Genomic DNA, 14,843 nt, shown 5'->3' with positions numbered 1-14,843 from the left:
CATTAAAAAAGGTAAATAGTGACTGCTTTTGCTGCATACACTACACTCAGCCAGCTTTGCTCCTTGAGCCTTCTATGCATACTGTGGTGTTTCTAAAACTGATAATGATGAGAATGTATCAGGCTGCCAGGTAATTAGGGCCTCTCTTCCTCTGCAGTGCCCCCAGCATTTGCCATACGCCCCAGGAACCAGGTGGTGACAGTGGGCAGGACGGTCACCTTCCAGTGCGAAGCCACCGGCAACCCGCAGCCCGCTATCTTCTGGCAGAGGGAGGGCAGTGAGGTGAGACTGACCCTCAGTCTGTCATCACGCTGAATCACCCCTCACAAATGGGCTTCTAACTCTGTGATCTCTGTCTCGCCTCTAGAGTCTCCTGTTCTCTTACCAGCCACCACAGCCCTATAGCCGCCTGTCTGTCTCCCAGATGGGCAGTTTGACCATTACCAATGTTCAGCACTCTGATGGTGGCTTCTACAGCTGCCAGGCTCTCAACATCGCTGGCAGTGTCATTACCAAAGCACTGCTGGAGGTCACAGACTGTGAGTATGGGGAAGGAGTGATGGAGGGTAAATTGTGGGGTTTCTTTTATTCAGTACCTTTCTAGCTTCACTTTTTTGTCTTTTGGCTAAACAGACTACTCCTCTGCTGCTGTTTTCCTTTGCTGAGCAGGTATATTAGGCTACAAATTGGCCCCCGGTTGCAGCATAGTGAGAGCTACCTCCCTTAGGTGTGGTAGTTGGCCTTGGTTACTAACTGTCAGGAGAGGGATTTTAGGAGATGTTGTTCAAATGTTGAGCTCAAAACCTCTGTTCCCATGGTGATAGTTTGTAAAGAGTGTCTAGCCTTGTGTCTAGGGGAATACAATAATTATTATCCATTAACACAACACAGTCTGTGTTCTGTTCTACTGTAGATATTTGTGAAACAGGACTGCAGGATTGACATATAATACTATTTGCAGGTACTTTCATATGGAAACTTGTCTGAGGGATTGTCATCCAAATCCTAGGTGAAGAAAAATCACTGTTAATTGTTTGAAAAAAGCAATTTAAATGTGCTTGCAGGCTCGCACCAGTAATTACAAACCACCAGGAAAGTCCACAGGCTCCCAATTAAATGACCTGTGTGATCATGAATACATTTGTCTGAGTAACTTTGTACTATGTACATATATTAAATTAATGAAGATAATAGCCACAGGGTTAAACAGACATTTACTGCATCGACACATTGAGTTGTTCAATGCAGCCCATTTAGTTATAATGGATAATCTGCTGCTCTTATTGGAAACACGCTCTGCAGCCACCTAGTAAGGAAATGAGAGGCATCCACTCAGTGCAAAATTTGTTACAGGTAATGGACATAGGAAAAGATGGGGTTGTGTTTTATGCAGTTTTTTCATTGGTCTATAGCACTGCACTCTTCGTCGGTACCTGTGTCTCTCTACTCTGCCCTCCCCCCAAATCCCTCCATCCCACACCACTCCTCTCATCCTCATTTGGAGTGGTGCATTTGTATGGAAATAACTGGTCGGCATTACTGCCAGCAGTTTTCAAGGTGTGTTTCCATCACCTTTTTTTTTGCCATTTTTTATTTATTTTTTTATTTATGTAGAACCCCTGCCCATATCCACAGGGTTTTGAAATGTAAGAGACAGAGAAAGAGAGAGAGAGAGAGCTCTGTTATCTAAGTGGGATTGTTATTAGTTGGGCTTTGCCGTTGTGATTGGAGCTGGCTCCAGCATGCACCTACTGCCGAATGAACGATTAGTTGCTCTCCGCTGGAGGGGAAAAGTTGATTTCTTTTTCCTTCACTGCCTGCACAGCCAGCTAAACCTATTGTTCTCTCTCTTCACCAATTTTCCTCTCAATATCTTTCACATCTTATCTGTCTTTCATTTTTTTGGCAGCATTTCATTTTCATTTTCTCTACTTTCATCTTTCTTACTCTTATTTCTGTCTCTCTCTTCAGCTTTGATCTTTTGTGAACATCATTTCCCAATTTCCAATTCTATAATGTACTGTTGACAGTATGCTTACTGCTTTTTGGAATTCTGCTGTTAGTCAATAGTGATAGTACAGATACAGACAGGGCAATGCAGGGAAAGGGAAGTGAATGACATGCAACAAAGATGGTATGTGTCTTAATCACATGGCCACCAGATGCTACTACTGTAACTTAGCTTTTGTACCAGCAGGAAATGATAGCTTCCCATGATGGACATAAATCAAGAAACCCTGTTTTCTATATATTAGGCAAATGAGCACTGGAGACTGAGATCTTGCCTTAGTGTTTTTGTCATATGAGCTTTACCTTACTTCACCCATACTTTACTTACTGTATATAACTAAATGTTTCTCCAGCCTCGAACAGGCACTTTTAGTTCTCAAAACATGACCAAAAACGGGTTTCAGCTTGTGTGCCTGCTGTAGGGAAAGAAATTAAAATCATAGGTTCAATATGCTTAGTTTGTGTTGTTGGAGATGTTTTGACATAGTAAGTTTCCAGTAAAGATTTTACACAAGCACAGTTTGTAGCAAACAGGACTAGATTATAGTGAATTGTGGATATAACTACCATTGTGCAAGTTGCATTGGGAAACTGTGAAATTGTGGGATCATGGTGTCAATCACCTGACTCAAAACTTTCCTGCTTTTATTTTTTTGTATTTTTTTAAATAGCTGGGTCAGACCACCCTCCTCCTGTGATTAGACAGGGCCCAGTCAACCAGACTGTCCCTGTGGACAGCACAGTAGTCTTAGGGTGCCAAACTGCTGGCTCTCCACCTCCTACAGTCCACTGGAAGAAGGATGGTGTGGTGGTGTCTCCTGTGGACTCACGCATTTCCCTAACAGACACACGATCTCTGGAGATTCACTACGCCAAGGTAGGGGATGAAGTTACACAGCAGTTAGTAATTAGCGGTCACAGCGACTGCACTGCGCTAAGCTATCTCACAAATGTCTGCTCCTGTACCTTTTCTCCTCAGCTGGGAGATACAGGCTTCTACACTTGTGTAGCTTCCAGTCCAAATGGAGAGGCTTCCTGGACAGCATACTTGCAAGTAGAAGGTGGGTCATTCATATTGAGACTTAGTCAGAGACATTGTTAATACAGTGCTCACCAAAGAGTCGTGGTTAACTTTTTAATACATTTCCTGGTATATTTTTGGCAGAGTTTGGAGTTATTGTCCACTCCAGTCATCCCACAGACCCTAATCTGATTCCCAGTGCACCATTAAAACCTGAGGTGACTGATGTCAGCCGCACCTCTGTCACTCTGTCGTGGAAAACGAATCCCAGTGCCGGTGCAACACCTACATCTTACCTAATCGAGGCTTTCAGGTTAGACATGAAGTATCCAGCCTGTTTTTACTGAATATAATACTATTATTTAGCAAGCTTAATGAAACATTTTTCTGGCTTTGTTTTATGCCCTCACCTCTTCTTACAGTTATACATTAGGCAGCAGATGGGTGACTCTAGCTGAGCATGTGAAGACACAGACCTTTGTCCTACGGAACCTGAAGCCTGGAACTGTCTACCTCTTTATGGTCAGAGCAGTGAATGCTTATGGCCTCAGTGACCCCAGTCCAATCTCTGACTCGGTCAGAACACAGGGTCAGTGTGAGCTTTTCATTCAATAAAAAAAAAAAAAAACCTTTATGTAATACTGAAATAATGACTTCAGAGGTTAATTTCAATTCAGTGTTGCTGTTTAACATCTTTCCTGCCTTTGGCACCAACAGACACCACTTCCACCATGCAGGGAGTGGATCACCGTCACATCCAGAGGGAGCTGGGAGATGTGGTAATCCACCTGCACACACCAACCGTCCTGTCATCTTCTGCTGTCAGGCTGCAGTGGATGGTAAGAGTCCATAGTGTATGGTAAAACATTTCTGTGCTACATAAGCTCAAAGTTGTCAGTGTTAGGGTATATATGGGAAAAGGTCAAATGTGCAATTTTACCAGTAAATGTAAACACATACTGTACATTAACAAATTATTTAAAAGCTGAGGGGTCAGGCCTTTAAAAATGAACACACTCTATGTCTGTGCTGACAGATTTTAGAGCAGACTTTTACTCTCTGACATGTTTTCATTTAGTTTCCCAAGCAAGATGAAGAGGTGAGCTCTCAGTGGTGATTTAGCAGATACACTTTGAACAGAGATTCAGCGAAACACGGAGCTCTAAATAGTTCAGGAGGAGCATCCAGGCTGAAACTGTCTTGTGTGAAAGCGTTTCAATGATTTATTTTTTGCTGAAATTACAATGGATTTCTGTCTAAATATTTACTAGCAGAGAACAAATCTGCTGCACAATGCTGAATTTATCTTCGGTGGGATGCATTGTGCTTTGTGTGTGTGGATGTGTAGATGCCCCCACAGAAATGTTTCAAGGCATCCTTTGTCATAATTGTGTGGTTTAAATGGAAAGCGCTTAGTCCACTCCTGGCTTGATTTTAACCAGAGTTTCCTGAGAGGAAACTATTAATGACCTCATGCTGTGGTTTGCAGTGAGAATTCACAGATATGGGGAAATGTTAATCTGTATTGCCCTAAAGGCAAAGGGAATTAACTGAGTTTTAACAGATCCTTCCTGCAGAACATTCACAAGATGAGGCTCTAACCTCCTAGATGTATGTTATTTTAACTCACATGCAGATATCACTGTACACCTCGGACTTTACTTGAATTACAGCAGTTAAAACTACAGTGCATCTACACATCTCTTTGATTCAGACCCAGATGTTTAGTTGCTCACTGTCACATTTATGACATTTATGCTGCATGCATTTATCTCTGCATCATTGTAAGGTCGAGCAGCAATCCCCGTACATCCAGGGCTACAAGGTGCTTTACAGAGTTTCCGCTGAGCACGGCCAGCCTGAGGGGCAGTGGAGTGTCCTGGAGGTACACTCCCCGCGGGAGGACGGGGTGGTGATCGGTCAGCTGAAGAGAGGATCCATCTACGAGTTCAAAGTGCGTCCCTTCTTTGATGAGTTCCAGGGGGCTGACAGTGAGGTGAAGGTGGTTAGGACATTGGAGGAAGGTGAGAGAGAACTTTTTTTTTCTACTGTATTGTATGTATCTATAAATAACCGACTGTAATTGAATAACATTGGTGCAATTTTTTCTGAGATTGTGTTTATGACTCATGGTTAAATCTATGGTTCATTGACTCAGCCCCTAGCAGAGCACCCCAGGGTGTTACAGTGACAAAGAGTGATGCCAATGGAACTGCCATCCTCGTTGCTTGGAAACCGCCTCCGGACCCGGAAGAGGCTGGAGTCATTCAGGAGTACAAGGTAAGAAAAGAAGGCTCCCGCCCTCTCCTGTACCAGCGCTCTGAATCATGTGTACTCCAGTTTAAATGTAAATTGTGTCTTTGTGAGACTGTTGATGCCTCTTGTGTTGTCGGATGTGTCCCTCGGGCTATCACTGTCATCCTGTCTCCTCCTCACCTTCTCTTGACAGATCTGGTGCCTGGGTAATGAGAGTCGCTATCATGTAAACCAGTCGGTCGACGGCTCCACCTTCTCTGTGCTCATTTCCAGTCTGGCGCCAGGAATTCGCTACAGTGTAGAGGTAGCGGCCAGCAACGGTGCCGGACCTGGGGTCAAGAGCGATGTCACATTCTTTCAATTAGGTAAGAGTTCTCCCAAAAAGAAGTGTTCAGTTAGTTAGTTGTGACAAACTAGGCTTAAAAACAGTGTCAGTATCTCACAGTGAAAACTAATATCATGTTTCGTAGCATCCTCTTCATCAAACTGTGCTCATCAAAATTTAAATAAAGCATCATGTTGTGCTTACCCCCTTACTTATTGTGTTCAGCTAGTTTTTTTCAACACACTGAAATCTTCAGTTATGCTTCTTACATCATTGCTGTTGTTTTCATGCACATATAATATTACATTTCTCTCTTTCCTCTTCTTCTGATCAGACTCTGCAGGCCAGATGATGGATATCAGTGAGGAAAGAGACACGTTGTCTCAGATCTCAGATGTGGTGAGACAGCCAGCTTTTATTGCTGGCATTGGCGCCACCTGCTGGTTGGTGCTCATGATTTTCAGCGTGTGGCTCTACCGTCACCGCAAGAAGAGAAGTGGCCTCAGCAGCACATACACTGGCATCCGCAAGGGTGTGTTTTTCTCTGTTATGTGTATATTTTATAAAAGTAGATGGATAGATGTGTGTTTGTTGGATGAATGTACTGTATGTATGTTCAAAATGCTGATTTGCAACCTATACTGTGGGCCAAGTTTGCAACTGCAAAACAAGTTATCATGTTACTTATGTAGGTGTGTTTGAAGGTGGTTGTTGAAGGGATCAAGCTGTGACACGTTGCCACCACACTAAACAGCCATCATCTCAGTGATATTAAGGAATATTTTCAGAGGCTAATAAGCAGACCACATCAATGCTGAAAAATACTTTGGTCTGATCTTCCTTTGACACAAAGACTTCAGAAACAAATTTGCATTTGCGATTATGCAGACATTCAAAGGCTGACCTTTAGTGGCTCATTTGTAGAGTGTCATTTCCTCAACACGGCACAATTCTTGGAGGCACAGGCCTGTCAACCTGCCATTACCGTGTCTGCCACAATATCACAGTTATTTCCCCCCTCTCCCTCTGGTTGCCTATCACCCCCATTAACCTTCACCTGGACACACATGTCAAAGACTGAGGCAACACCAAGGCAAATGGCATGTGGTTATTTGCACGTTTGTACACATCAGACGTTTATATGAAGAGAAGTCCATCACACAGCAGAGCTTACATGCATAGACATAGGAACAACTCACAGTTTGAAGTACGTAGCTGATTTCCTCTTCTTTATCTGTCCTTACAGTCCCGTCATTCACCTTTACACCCACAGGTACGTACAGTCTGGTTGATCTGCTGCTGTTTGCTGCTGCAAGCCTATTTTTGGTCACTATATTTTGTTCAGATAAATATCCTGAGATAAAACTGCACCCTCTTTCTTTAGGATTGTCAAGAATAGGGATTTGTGCAATTCAGTTTTTCATTTACATACGGTATAGAAAGCTCGGAAGGTATGGAAACACAACTGATAGGGCATACCAAGATTGTACAACGTTAAAATAACATATACACTTTTTTTTTTACAAACACCTCATCAGAGAATACATCAAAGAAAAACAAAATGAAGCAAGATTAAGTGAAGAAAAACATCATCAAGATTATGCTAATTAAAAAGTTCTTTTTCTAAGATAGAAATAGAAGTAGCTATACAGTACATGTAATACTAGCATGTGAATATATATCTGTTAAATCAAATGTGGAATTAGCTGATTATAACAAATCACCACCTGCTTTTGCATTAACATCTACATGCTGATAGTGTGCTAAACCCACCTGCTGACTAGAGTGTGGAATGCTTTCTATAGGAGAATTTGTTCTTGTTTCATACTTCACTGGTGCTGGATGAGACGCTGTCTTAAACAGTGTTTCTAAATCAGTGGTGGAGTCACGCTGAGATGGGTAAAGGCACAGGCAGTTACTTGCGTTGTCTTCATATAAATTAAACCAGACAGTCAGAGTATTTGCCCTATGGATGGAAGTATGTGCTGAAGCGCAGACTTTTGACTTTAGATTTATGCTTAGACTCTCTACCCGCCTTTCATGGTTTTCTCTACCTTTGGCACTTCCCTTTTTGACAGCTCATCAAGGTCTCATGTTTTTCTGTTGCCCTTTGCAGTTGCGTATCAAAGAGGAGAATCTGTGTGCAGTGCTGGCAGGTGAGTGATATTTGTGTCCCTTTGAGTTATATAAAGACAAACAGAGGAAGTGCATTGACGTTAATGGAACACTAGGGGGAGGTGTCTTCCTTTTCTAAATGATGAAATGCATGCATCCACCCCATGCTTGCTCTTCAGTGATTTATGAAGACAGCAGGTTTTGATTGACGGCACTGTGGTCCTCCCTGTTGCAGACCTGGCCTCCTCAGCATGGGTGAACCTTTAAACCAGCTGTGGCTGCCAGACAATTGGCCAAATGCATGTGCCAATCACAAGGACTGTAGCATCAACTGCTGCAATAATGGTAATGGCACCAGTGACAGTAACATGACAACATACAGCCGACCAGGTTAGTGCAAGACTGAGTTCATGTCATCTGGCTTCCAGTAGTGCTGAAGGTTTGTGACTTCATGTGTCCATGTGCTGCTTTGTTTCTCAGCTGACTGCATAGCCAACTATGGAAACCACCCAGAAAACAAACAAGGGGGGCAGCTTGCCTCTGAGACGGCCATTTACAGTGATGTAAACCTCTCCAACAAGCTCAATGACATAAAAACATTCAACAACTCCAACTTGTGCTACGCAAGTCCAGGAGGCGATTCAACGGGCACGTATGAGCCCATCCCGTACGCCACCACCCAGCTCATCCAGGCCAGCATCAAGAATAAGGCGGCCTCCGGTGGCGCTATAGCAGAGCCTCTGGACGTGCCCTGCTGGAAACAGCCCCCCAACCCTCCTCCAATACCAAAGGAGATGGCAGTACAGATGCAATACAATATACTTGAGCAAAACATGCTAAATAAAGGTAAAGTAGGGTTCAATTTGATTTTCCTTTGTACCATTTCTAGGAAAGAAAAAAGAGATGTTGCAAATTTGCTTTCTATTTTGTCTTCAGATCACCTGCAAGGAAATGAAGGAGTGATCCACCCCAAAACCATCGCCTACAACCAGACCCGCGATCACGGCACAGGAGGTTCACACCACAGCTCAGACAGAGGCAGCAACAGCACCTCAGGTGAGGCCAGCAGCGAGTCTGTCCAGTGGTGAATTTTAACGAGGCGAGCCATAAGTCCGTGTTTACCTCATTTGTGTTTCTCCTTTTCTCAGGGAGTCAGAATCAAAAGAAAGGAACACGGGCCCCAAAGATGCCAAAACATAATGCAGTAAGCTGGGGAGAAGCCCTGTCTCCCCCTCATGCCAGTGCCTGGGACTGTGATGAGTATAGCCTACCCGTGGAAAGGAGGTATGGAGAACAAAAGACACACATGGATGCCTGTTTACAGCACGCACAAATATGCACAGACACTTACAGCTCCTGCAGTTGTCAGCACTGAAGTGGGGCCTCTAAATCAAAGAAAATACTTACAAAATGCCATAAAATGTGCACCAGTCTGTACCAAATATATTGCTTTACTTGTTCGTAACTGACAAGATAGAATTAGAAATGCTGCTGAATGTGTCATGTTAAACCACAGCTACTGCACACGATATTGCTCATTAGCAGGCTGTAGCCCACCAGGTTTAAATGACTGAAAGAAAAATTAATATAAAACATTAATATGATAAAGTTATCAGACTCACACATGCTTAATTGGAGGTATGCTGTGAACACCTGTAAACCTTCTGTCAAAATCACAGTTTTACTGTCACAGCCAACACCTCTAAGCAAACTAATTAAACAATTTAGATATTTGTAATTGTCAGTCAGTTTACCATGACAGCAGGTTTCACATAATTGAAAGTACCTAATGAAATGTACAATGAACAGAACAGAAACAAGCCTGCATTCAGCATTTCAGCAATAAAAGCCAGATGGTGCAGAGAGCCTATTGGTCACCTTTGTGCATTTTTTGATAATGGAAGATTGTGTTTTGATGGAGCACGGGGGGCATTTGCATTTATGTCTAATGGGGTGTGACTAATGTGTCAGGACTGCTAGCACCCCTCATTCCTTTAGCCATTACCTCATGTCAGTTGCCTTTTTCTTGTAAGTTTTGCTCCAGAGGAGAGAGCAGAAAGCTGTCCTACTCCACCCGTTAGAGGGGCAGCCTCATCCCCCGCTGAAGTGTCCTATAGTCACCCGCCTACTACATCACTACAGGAGGACCTGAGCAGTGGCCTGCACAATGGAGCCGAACACCTGAGGTAACCAAATTAAATTATCCTAATGCTACATTCATTCAACATTTTTAACCAATGCCACAAAAACGTTTAACTGCACAGATTTGATGCACTTTCCAGCCAACACACCACCAGCCACCCTCGCCCCCTCTCCCCAACGCACACCTACAGCTCGATACCCCTCTGCGTGGACACGGACGAACAGGAAGAGGACGAGGAGGAGGCAGAGGAGGAGACAGACGCAGAGCTCGCCGACAGTCAGTACAGCCAACACCACAACCGGCAGAAGCACAAACACCAGCTGCACCAGCCCTCTCCGCACAAGCTGCTCTTCCACGGGCTGGACCAGACGCCAGCCTCCAGCACTGGGGATCTGGACAGATCAGTCACGGGGTCCATGGTTAACAGCTGGGGCTCAGCATCTGAGGACAACATCTCATCAGGCAGGTCCAGTGTTGTCAGCACGTCAGAGGGATCCTTCTTCACAGATGGCGATTTCAACCAGGCAGTGGCCTCCTCACGGGATATTGTAGGCCTGCGTATGTGCAGATACCCAGAGGAGTCAGGTGAGGAGGCTTTTATGGAAGGTGTTAAGACTTAATTAATCATACTTGTCTACCTGTCTTTGTTTGATTTCTTTGTGCACATATTGCTCATTTGATCATGCTTTTCATCTACAGACTTTTGTCATACTACATGCCTTTTCCTCCATCTCCTCTTTTTTAATGACTTGAAAGAATGGGGAATCTATGACAGGTTGGTTTTCTGTATAACAAACAAAGATATTCAGATCAGTCACTAAATTAAAGCCCTTGACAACTTCACAATATGCATGACTAAATAAGCAACAATCAGATCAGGTTAGTTAGTTTAGTTAGTTAGTGTGGGGGGAAAAAGAATGAGATAGTCTGCGCCATCAGGACCGTGTTGATGGGACAGCCTTCTGACATCACATTTTCATTCAAATGTTGCTAAATCCTGATTGGTGCTGAGAAGTATTTGACATCACCTTTTTCACTGTTTGTACCTGAGTTCAGTGGATGAACCGGTGAGAAAAGCTCAGATGAAAAAGGAGACAGAAATCTCTCAACTGAAATAGCCACAACTGTTCCAACCTTGGCAGAAAATGTGTTCATATAGGAAGACATCGCTCAAAGAATGAAAATGATGGAGGAAATATGTACTCAAGACACTTTATGTGTTGAAATCTTTTACAACATATCAACTGTTAACAACAGTTTACTGTCTGAACATTTAATAATTATGCTAAATCTGTTTGTTTTTTTTTTTGTTTTTTTAGGCCGGCGGCACCAGCGTCCCAGCAGCCCCATGTCCACAGACAGCAACATGAGTCCTGCAATAACACATAAAAGGCCCAGGAGGCATAAACAGAACCAGTCGGGTCAACAGGGCTACCAACCCAAAGATGTCTTCAATGATGGTAAAGATTACAGCAAGAGTGAAATTAGAGATGGATGGATACCCTGTATTACTTAATAATGCTTACATTTGGATCTTTGTGCTCTGCTGTTTCCCCAGACTCTTGCATGCCTCTGAATTTCCCCAGCCAGATGTCCCATGGTGACTATAAAGCGAGGGGGGCCACGCTGCCTCGGATGGGCTCTGGAGAGGCCCGGGGTCGACGAGGCAGCACTGGGACTCACAGGGTGAGGGAGGGTACGTTTGAGCAGAGGGAGAACCAGGAGAAGCACAAGACTCCACTTGGAGGAAAAGGAAGTAGCAAAAGCCGACAGCACTCAGGTACCTGGGTGGATTCTAAGGCCCACAATGCAAACTGCTGAAATTTTCAAATAAGTAATGAAGCATCTAGCCAATTAAAAATGTTTTTTTGCTCGTCTCTCCTTCAGAATTTGGGGACGTCCTTCTGTATAGTCGTCCCTCTTTCCCATCAGGTCAAGCTCAGAGGGCGCCTGATGATCCTAATTCATCCAGCTTTATGTCGTGTGGAGACTCAAGGACCAAACAGGGAGGACAGGTGGCATCTACGGGACAGGTGGAGGAGGTAAGTGAAAATCAGAAAGCTCAAAACGTATTTGGGCAAAAAATGTATTTGCTTTTGTAAATGCATTTTCACCAAACACATGTGTCTATTAGGAGAGTATCACAACATTGTTTTATTTTTGCAGTTCCTGAAAAGCTAAGAAGCAATGCAAGCACAAAAGGAATATCCTACAGCTGCTTCAGACAAAGGACTCTGACCTTTATATATGGAAAAAGACTAAAGATACTGCACAATACATGCTATCATTTTCTACTTCAACTTTCTCATTAGGTGTTAGAAAAAAAAGAAAAAAAGTGCTCTCATGTTTAAGTCTGTGGACTTCAATCTGATGCACTGTTTATTTGTTTGCTTTTTGGGCGACCAGCTTCCAGGAGCCTGAACCGCTGGTCGCTCAGTAAAGTAAGATGAATGCACACTCGATGGCGGTTGTGAGTTGTCTACAAAAATATTGTCCATGACGACTGCTTGATGCGGTCTGTATGATCTTTGCTTGACAGTTGTCTTGTTATTTTACTGTAATTGATATTCAGTCATTACCAGCCATCTTGTAAACTGTTGAAATTGTTTACTGCCACAGAAGTGCTTCAAATTCAAATTTTATAGAACAGTGTTAATGTTTTGTAAGTGATGTACATCTTGTCTTTGTATTATTTGTTCTACTTTGGTTATAAAAGCACAATCACTTAATTTTATTGTCATTATTATATGAATTTCACTCTGGAGGAAATCAGTCTTTGGAGTCTTGTTAGTCATTTCATCAGTTCAGTTCAGGCTGAGAAAATGAATTGTTGATTGTGATTGTGCATTGGATTGTGTTCATTTGAGCTGCTTTCATTCAGATTTGAACTATCCGTTGTGTGTACAGAGAGAATTGCATGCAGATTCACCTGTAGGAGGTTTTACTTAACACCTTGACTGCTTTGTTCCCTTTCTGGGATGATGAATATTATGGTCATGGACTGGTTCCATTTATTTTTTTTCCCTCCACTGAGTCTACTTCATCTAAACCTGTGTTCCCTTGACTCTTGCCATAACTTCTGGAGTAGGGCTGGACAATGCACCGTATTTATTGAATTACTAAGTATGAATTGCTTATCAGCCTAAAGTCATAGTCACTTATGTAGCAACTTTCAAGGAATAAAATTCCCTGAATTCTATGTAATTAATCTGAGAACAGCTACAACAACTATCTAAGTAGAGGTTCAGCCAGCCAGTCTGCCTACAGTCCAGACCAGAGGTCTAAAACCTTCAACTGGACACATGCCAGACGTAAGTACAAGAAGGTGAATATTATCAGGCTCTGTTGTATTGAGAAAATTAGTATATTATTATTTATCTTAGTCAAATGTACATTGTGATATAGATTTTGGTCATATTGTCCAGCCCTATTCTGTAAGTTGTATATGGAACAAATATGTCACTTTAACTACTCTGTTTGAATAAATATTGCTGTTCCTTAATCAACAACAACAAATAATCTCTTATCTCACGTCTGTAACATAATCCTATCCCCTAAGCTTGTCCATTTGAAATACTAATTTTGTACCATGAAGAATCAGATACAGCAAAAACCACTGCTAACCACTACTTAACATGAAAACTGCAAATGATTCTTGAGCCGTTCCCTCATTGCAATCAGGTTTGAACTTTCAAAATTGGAACATTAAAAAGGGAAAACAAAGGAAATGTATGATGATGTTTTCTGGTCATGTCATGAGACACAAAACTGTGACTAACAGTCGTAGAAAACCCCCTTTTAAAAACCCCTTACATCACATACAGTAAGGAAATAATGTCAGAAGCCTGTTTTCTTGAACCCTTCAATCATCCAGAAGAATCTTTTAAGTAACCTACAGTGGTTTAGACCCTGAAATTTGATATATGAAATGAGAAAAGGCAGTAAATTCCAAAACGGCAGCTATTCTTCTGAATTCTAGAAATTTAATTAGAGAGAAAGATGCAATTTTCACTCCATTATTTAAAATTTAAAAACAACTGCGACGTTATTTGTTCATTCTTGTTTTTGGGTCAGTTCCTGATTTCCAGCTGTTACCATGTTCTTAATGACTGTTTATTTATTTTATTTTTTTTCAGATTGGCTCATAGGTAAACCCATTCAATTCTGTGACTGTGAGGTGGATGAGGTAGACAGGAGACAGGGAAGCTGTGAGGAATGTGATGAAACATGCTGTTTAATTAACCTCCCTGATGAACCTTCATCAACAGAGCACCTGTGTGTTGTTGAAAGGAAGAACGTCTTTCACAGATGTCTTTCAATGTGTGCGTTCTGTGTGTGAGTGTCAAGGTGACTATCCCAAGACTTACACAGTAAGCACTGCAGCATTCACAAACGATTATATAATTACACAGAACTGATTGTGATTTATTAACAAGGTAGACCATGAATCAACTCCATTCAGCAGTGATAAGTGAGGTGAGTAGTTCCTGTGACCTTTGTGGCCCTTAATTTCAGACTGTTTGACCTCAGTGTGGTTCCCTCTGACTATGACTTAGTGACGGCACAAGCTCACTTAATACGCTGCTGTAAGATTTAGGTCTCATTCGGGTTGCAGAAATTCCCTGATAAACTGGTTTGGAGAATGTTCTTGTTGTCCTTAATCTAAGACCAGTATCTTGGACTTTGGATATTTGTCATCTGAAAATTGTTTCTTGTCTTATTGCTGTCAGATTTGAATTAGAAATTATCCAGACTTTGATTTTGGTTGCACAGGTACTCAAATACATCTTTAAGGCATTAGTGACATTTACTGATTTGGTGTTTGATCTGAATGATGGTAATAATTATCCAAAACACATAAAGCAGATATAATTAGGGTCACTAAAAGGGGTTGCTTGTAAAAAAAAAAAAAAAAAAATCTAGAGAATTGTCACATGACTGCAGTTCCAGACAGCTCTATGAAGCCTCACCAG

General features: G+C 42.3%; 1 protein-coding gene across 3 annotated transcripts in view; it reads left to right on the top strand.

Annotated features, from left to right (window-relative positions):
• Positions 1–14,843, top strand: part of LOC108893730 (roundabout homolog 1) — a 95,526-nt gene extending 80,683 nt beyond the window's left edge. For all 3 annotated transcript variants that reach the window (XM_051078457.1, XM_051078456.1, XM_051078458.1), the window contains 23 exons: positions 158–282; positions 368–539; positions 2,682–2,887; positions 2,990–3,071; positions 3,176–3,344; positions 3,454–3,620; positions 3,749–3,870; positions 4,821–5,055; positions 5,190–5,311; positions 5,481–5,652; positions 5,947–6,144; positions 6,859–6,885; positions 7,729–7,768; positions 7,963–8,117; positions 8,208–8,573; positions 8,664–8,783; positions 8,876–9,011; positions 9,761–9,913; positions 10,010–10,455; positions 11,190–11,330; positions 11,429–11,650; positions 11,758–11,912; positions 12,037–14,843. In XM_051078457.1, coding sequence (XP_050934414.1) covers positions 158–282; positions 368–539; positions 2,682–2,887; positions 2,990–3,071; positions 3,176–3,344; positions 3,454–3,620; positions 3,749–3,870; positions 4,821–5,055; positions 5,190–5,311; positions 5,481–5,652; positions 5,947–6,144; positions 6,859–6,885; positions 7,729–7,768; positions 7,963–8,117; positions 8,208–8,573; positions 8,664–8,783; positions 8,876–9,011; positions 9,761–9,913; positions 10,010–10,455; positions 11,190–11,330; positions 11,429–11,650; positions 11,758–11,912; positions 12,037–12,051 — 3,746 coding nt within the window. In that variant the 3' untranslated portion in view covers positions 12,052–14,843. The remainder of the gene's footprint in view (positions 1–157; positions 283–367; positions 540–2,681; positions 2,888–2,989; positions 3,072–3,175; positions 3,345–3,453; positions 3,621–3,748; positions 3,871–4,820; positions 5,056–5,189; positions 5,312–5,480; positions 5,653–5,946; positions 6,145–6,858; positions 6,886–7,728; positions 7,769–7,962; positions 8,118–8,207; positions 8,574–8,663; positions 8,784–8,875; positions 9,012–9,760; positions 9,914–10,009; positions 10,456–11,189; positions 11,331–11,428; positions 11,651–11,757; positions 11,913–12,036) is intronic.

Source organism: Lates calcarifer, linkage group LG20 (assembly GCF_001640805.2).
Source record: "Lates calcarifer isolate ASB-BC8 linkage group LG20, TLL_Latcal_v3, whole genome shotgun sequence".
Taxonomy (NCBI): domain Eukaryota; kingdom Metazoa; phylum Chordata; class Actinopteri; family Centropomidae; genus Lates; species Lates calcarifer.
This window is presented reverse-complemented; position numbering and strand designations above follow the sequence as displayed.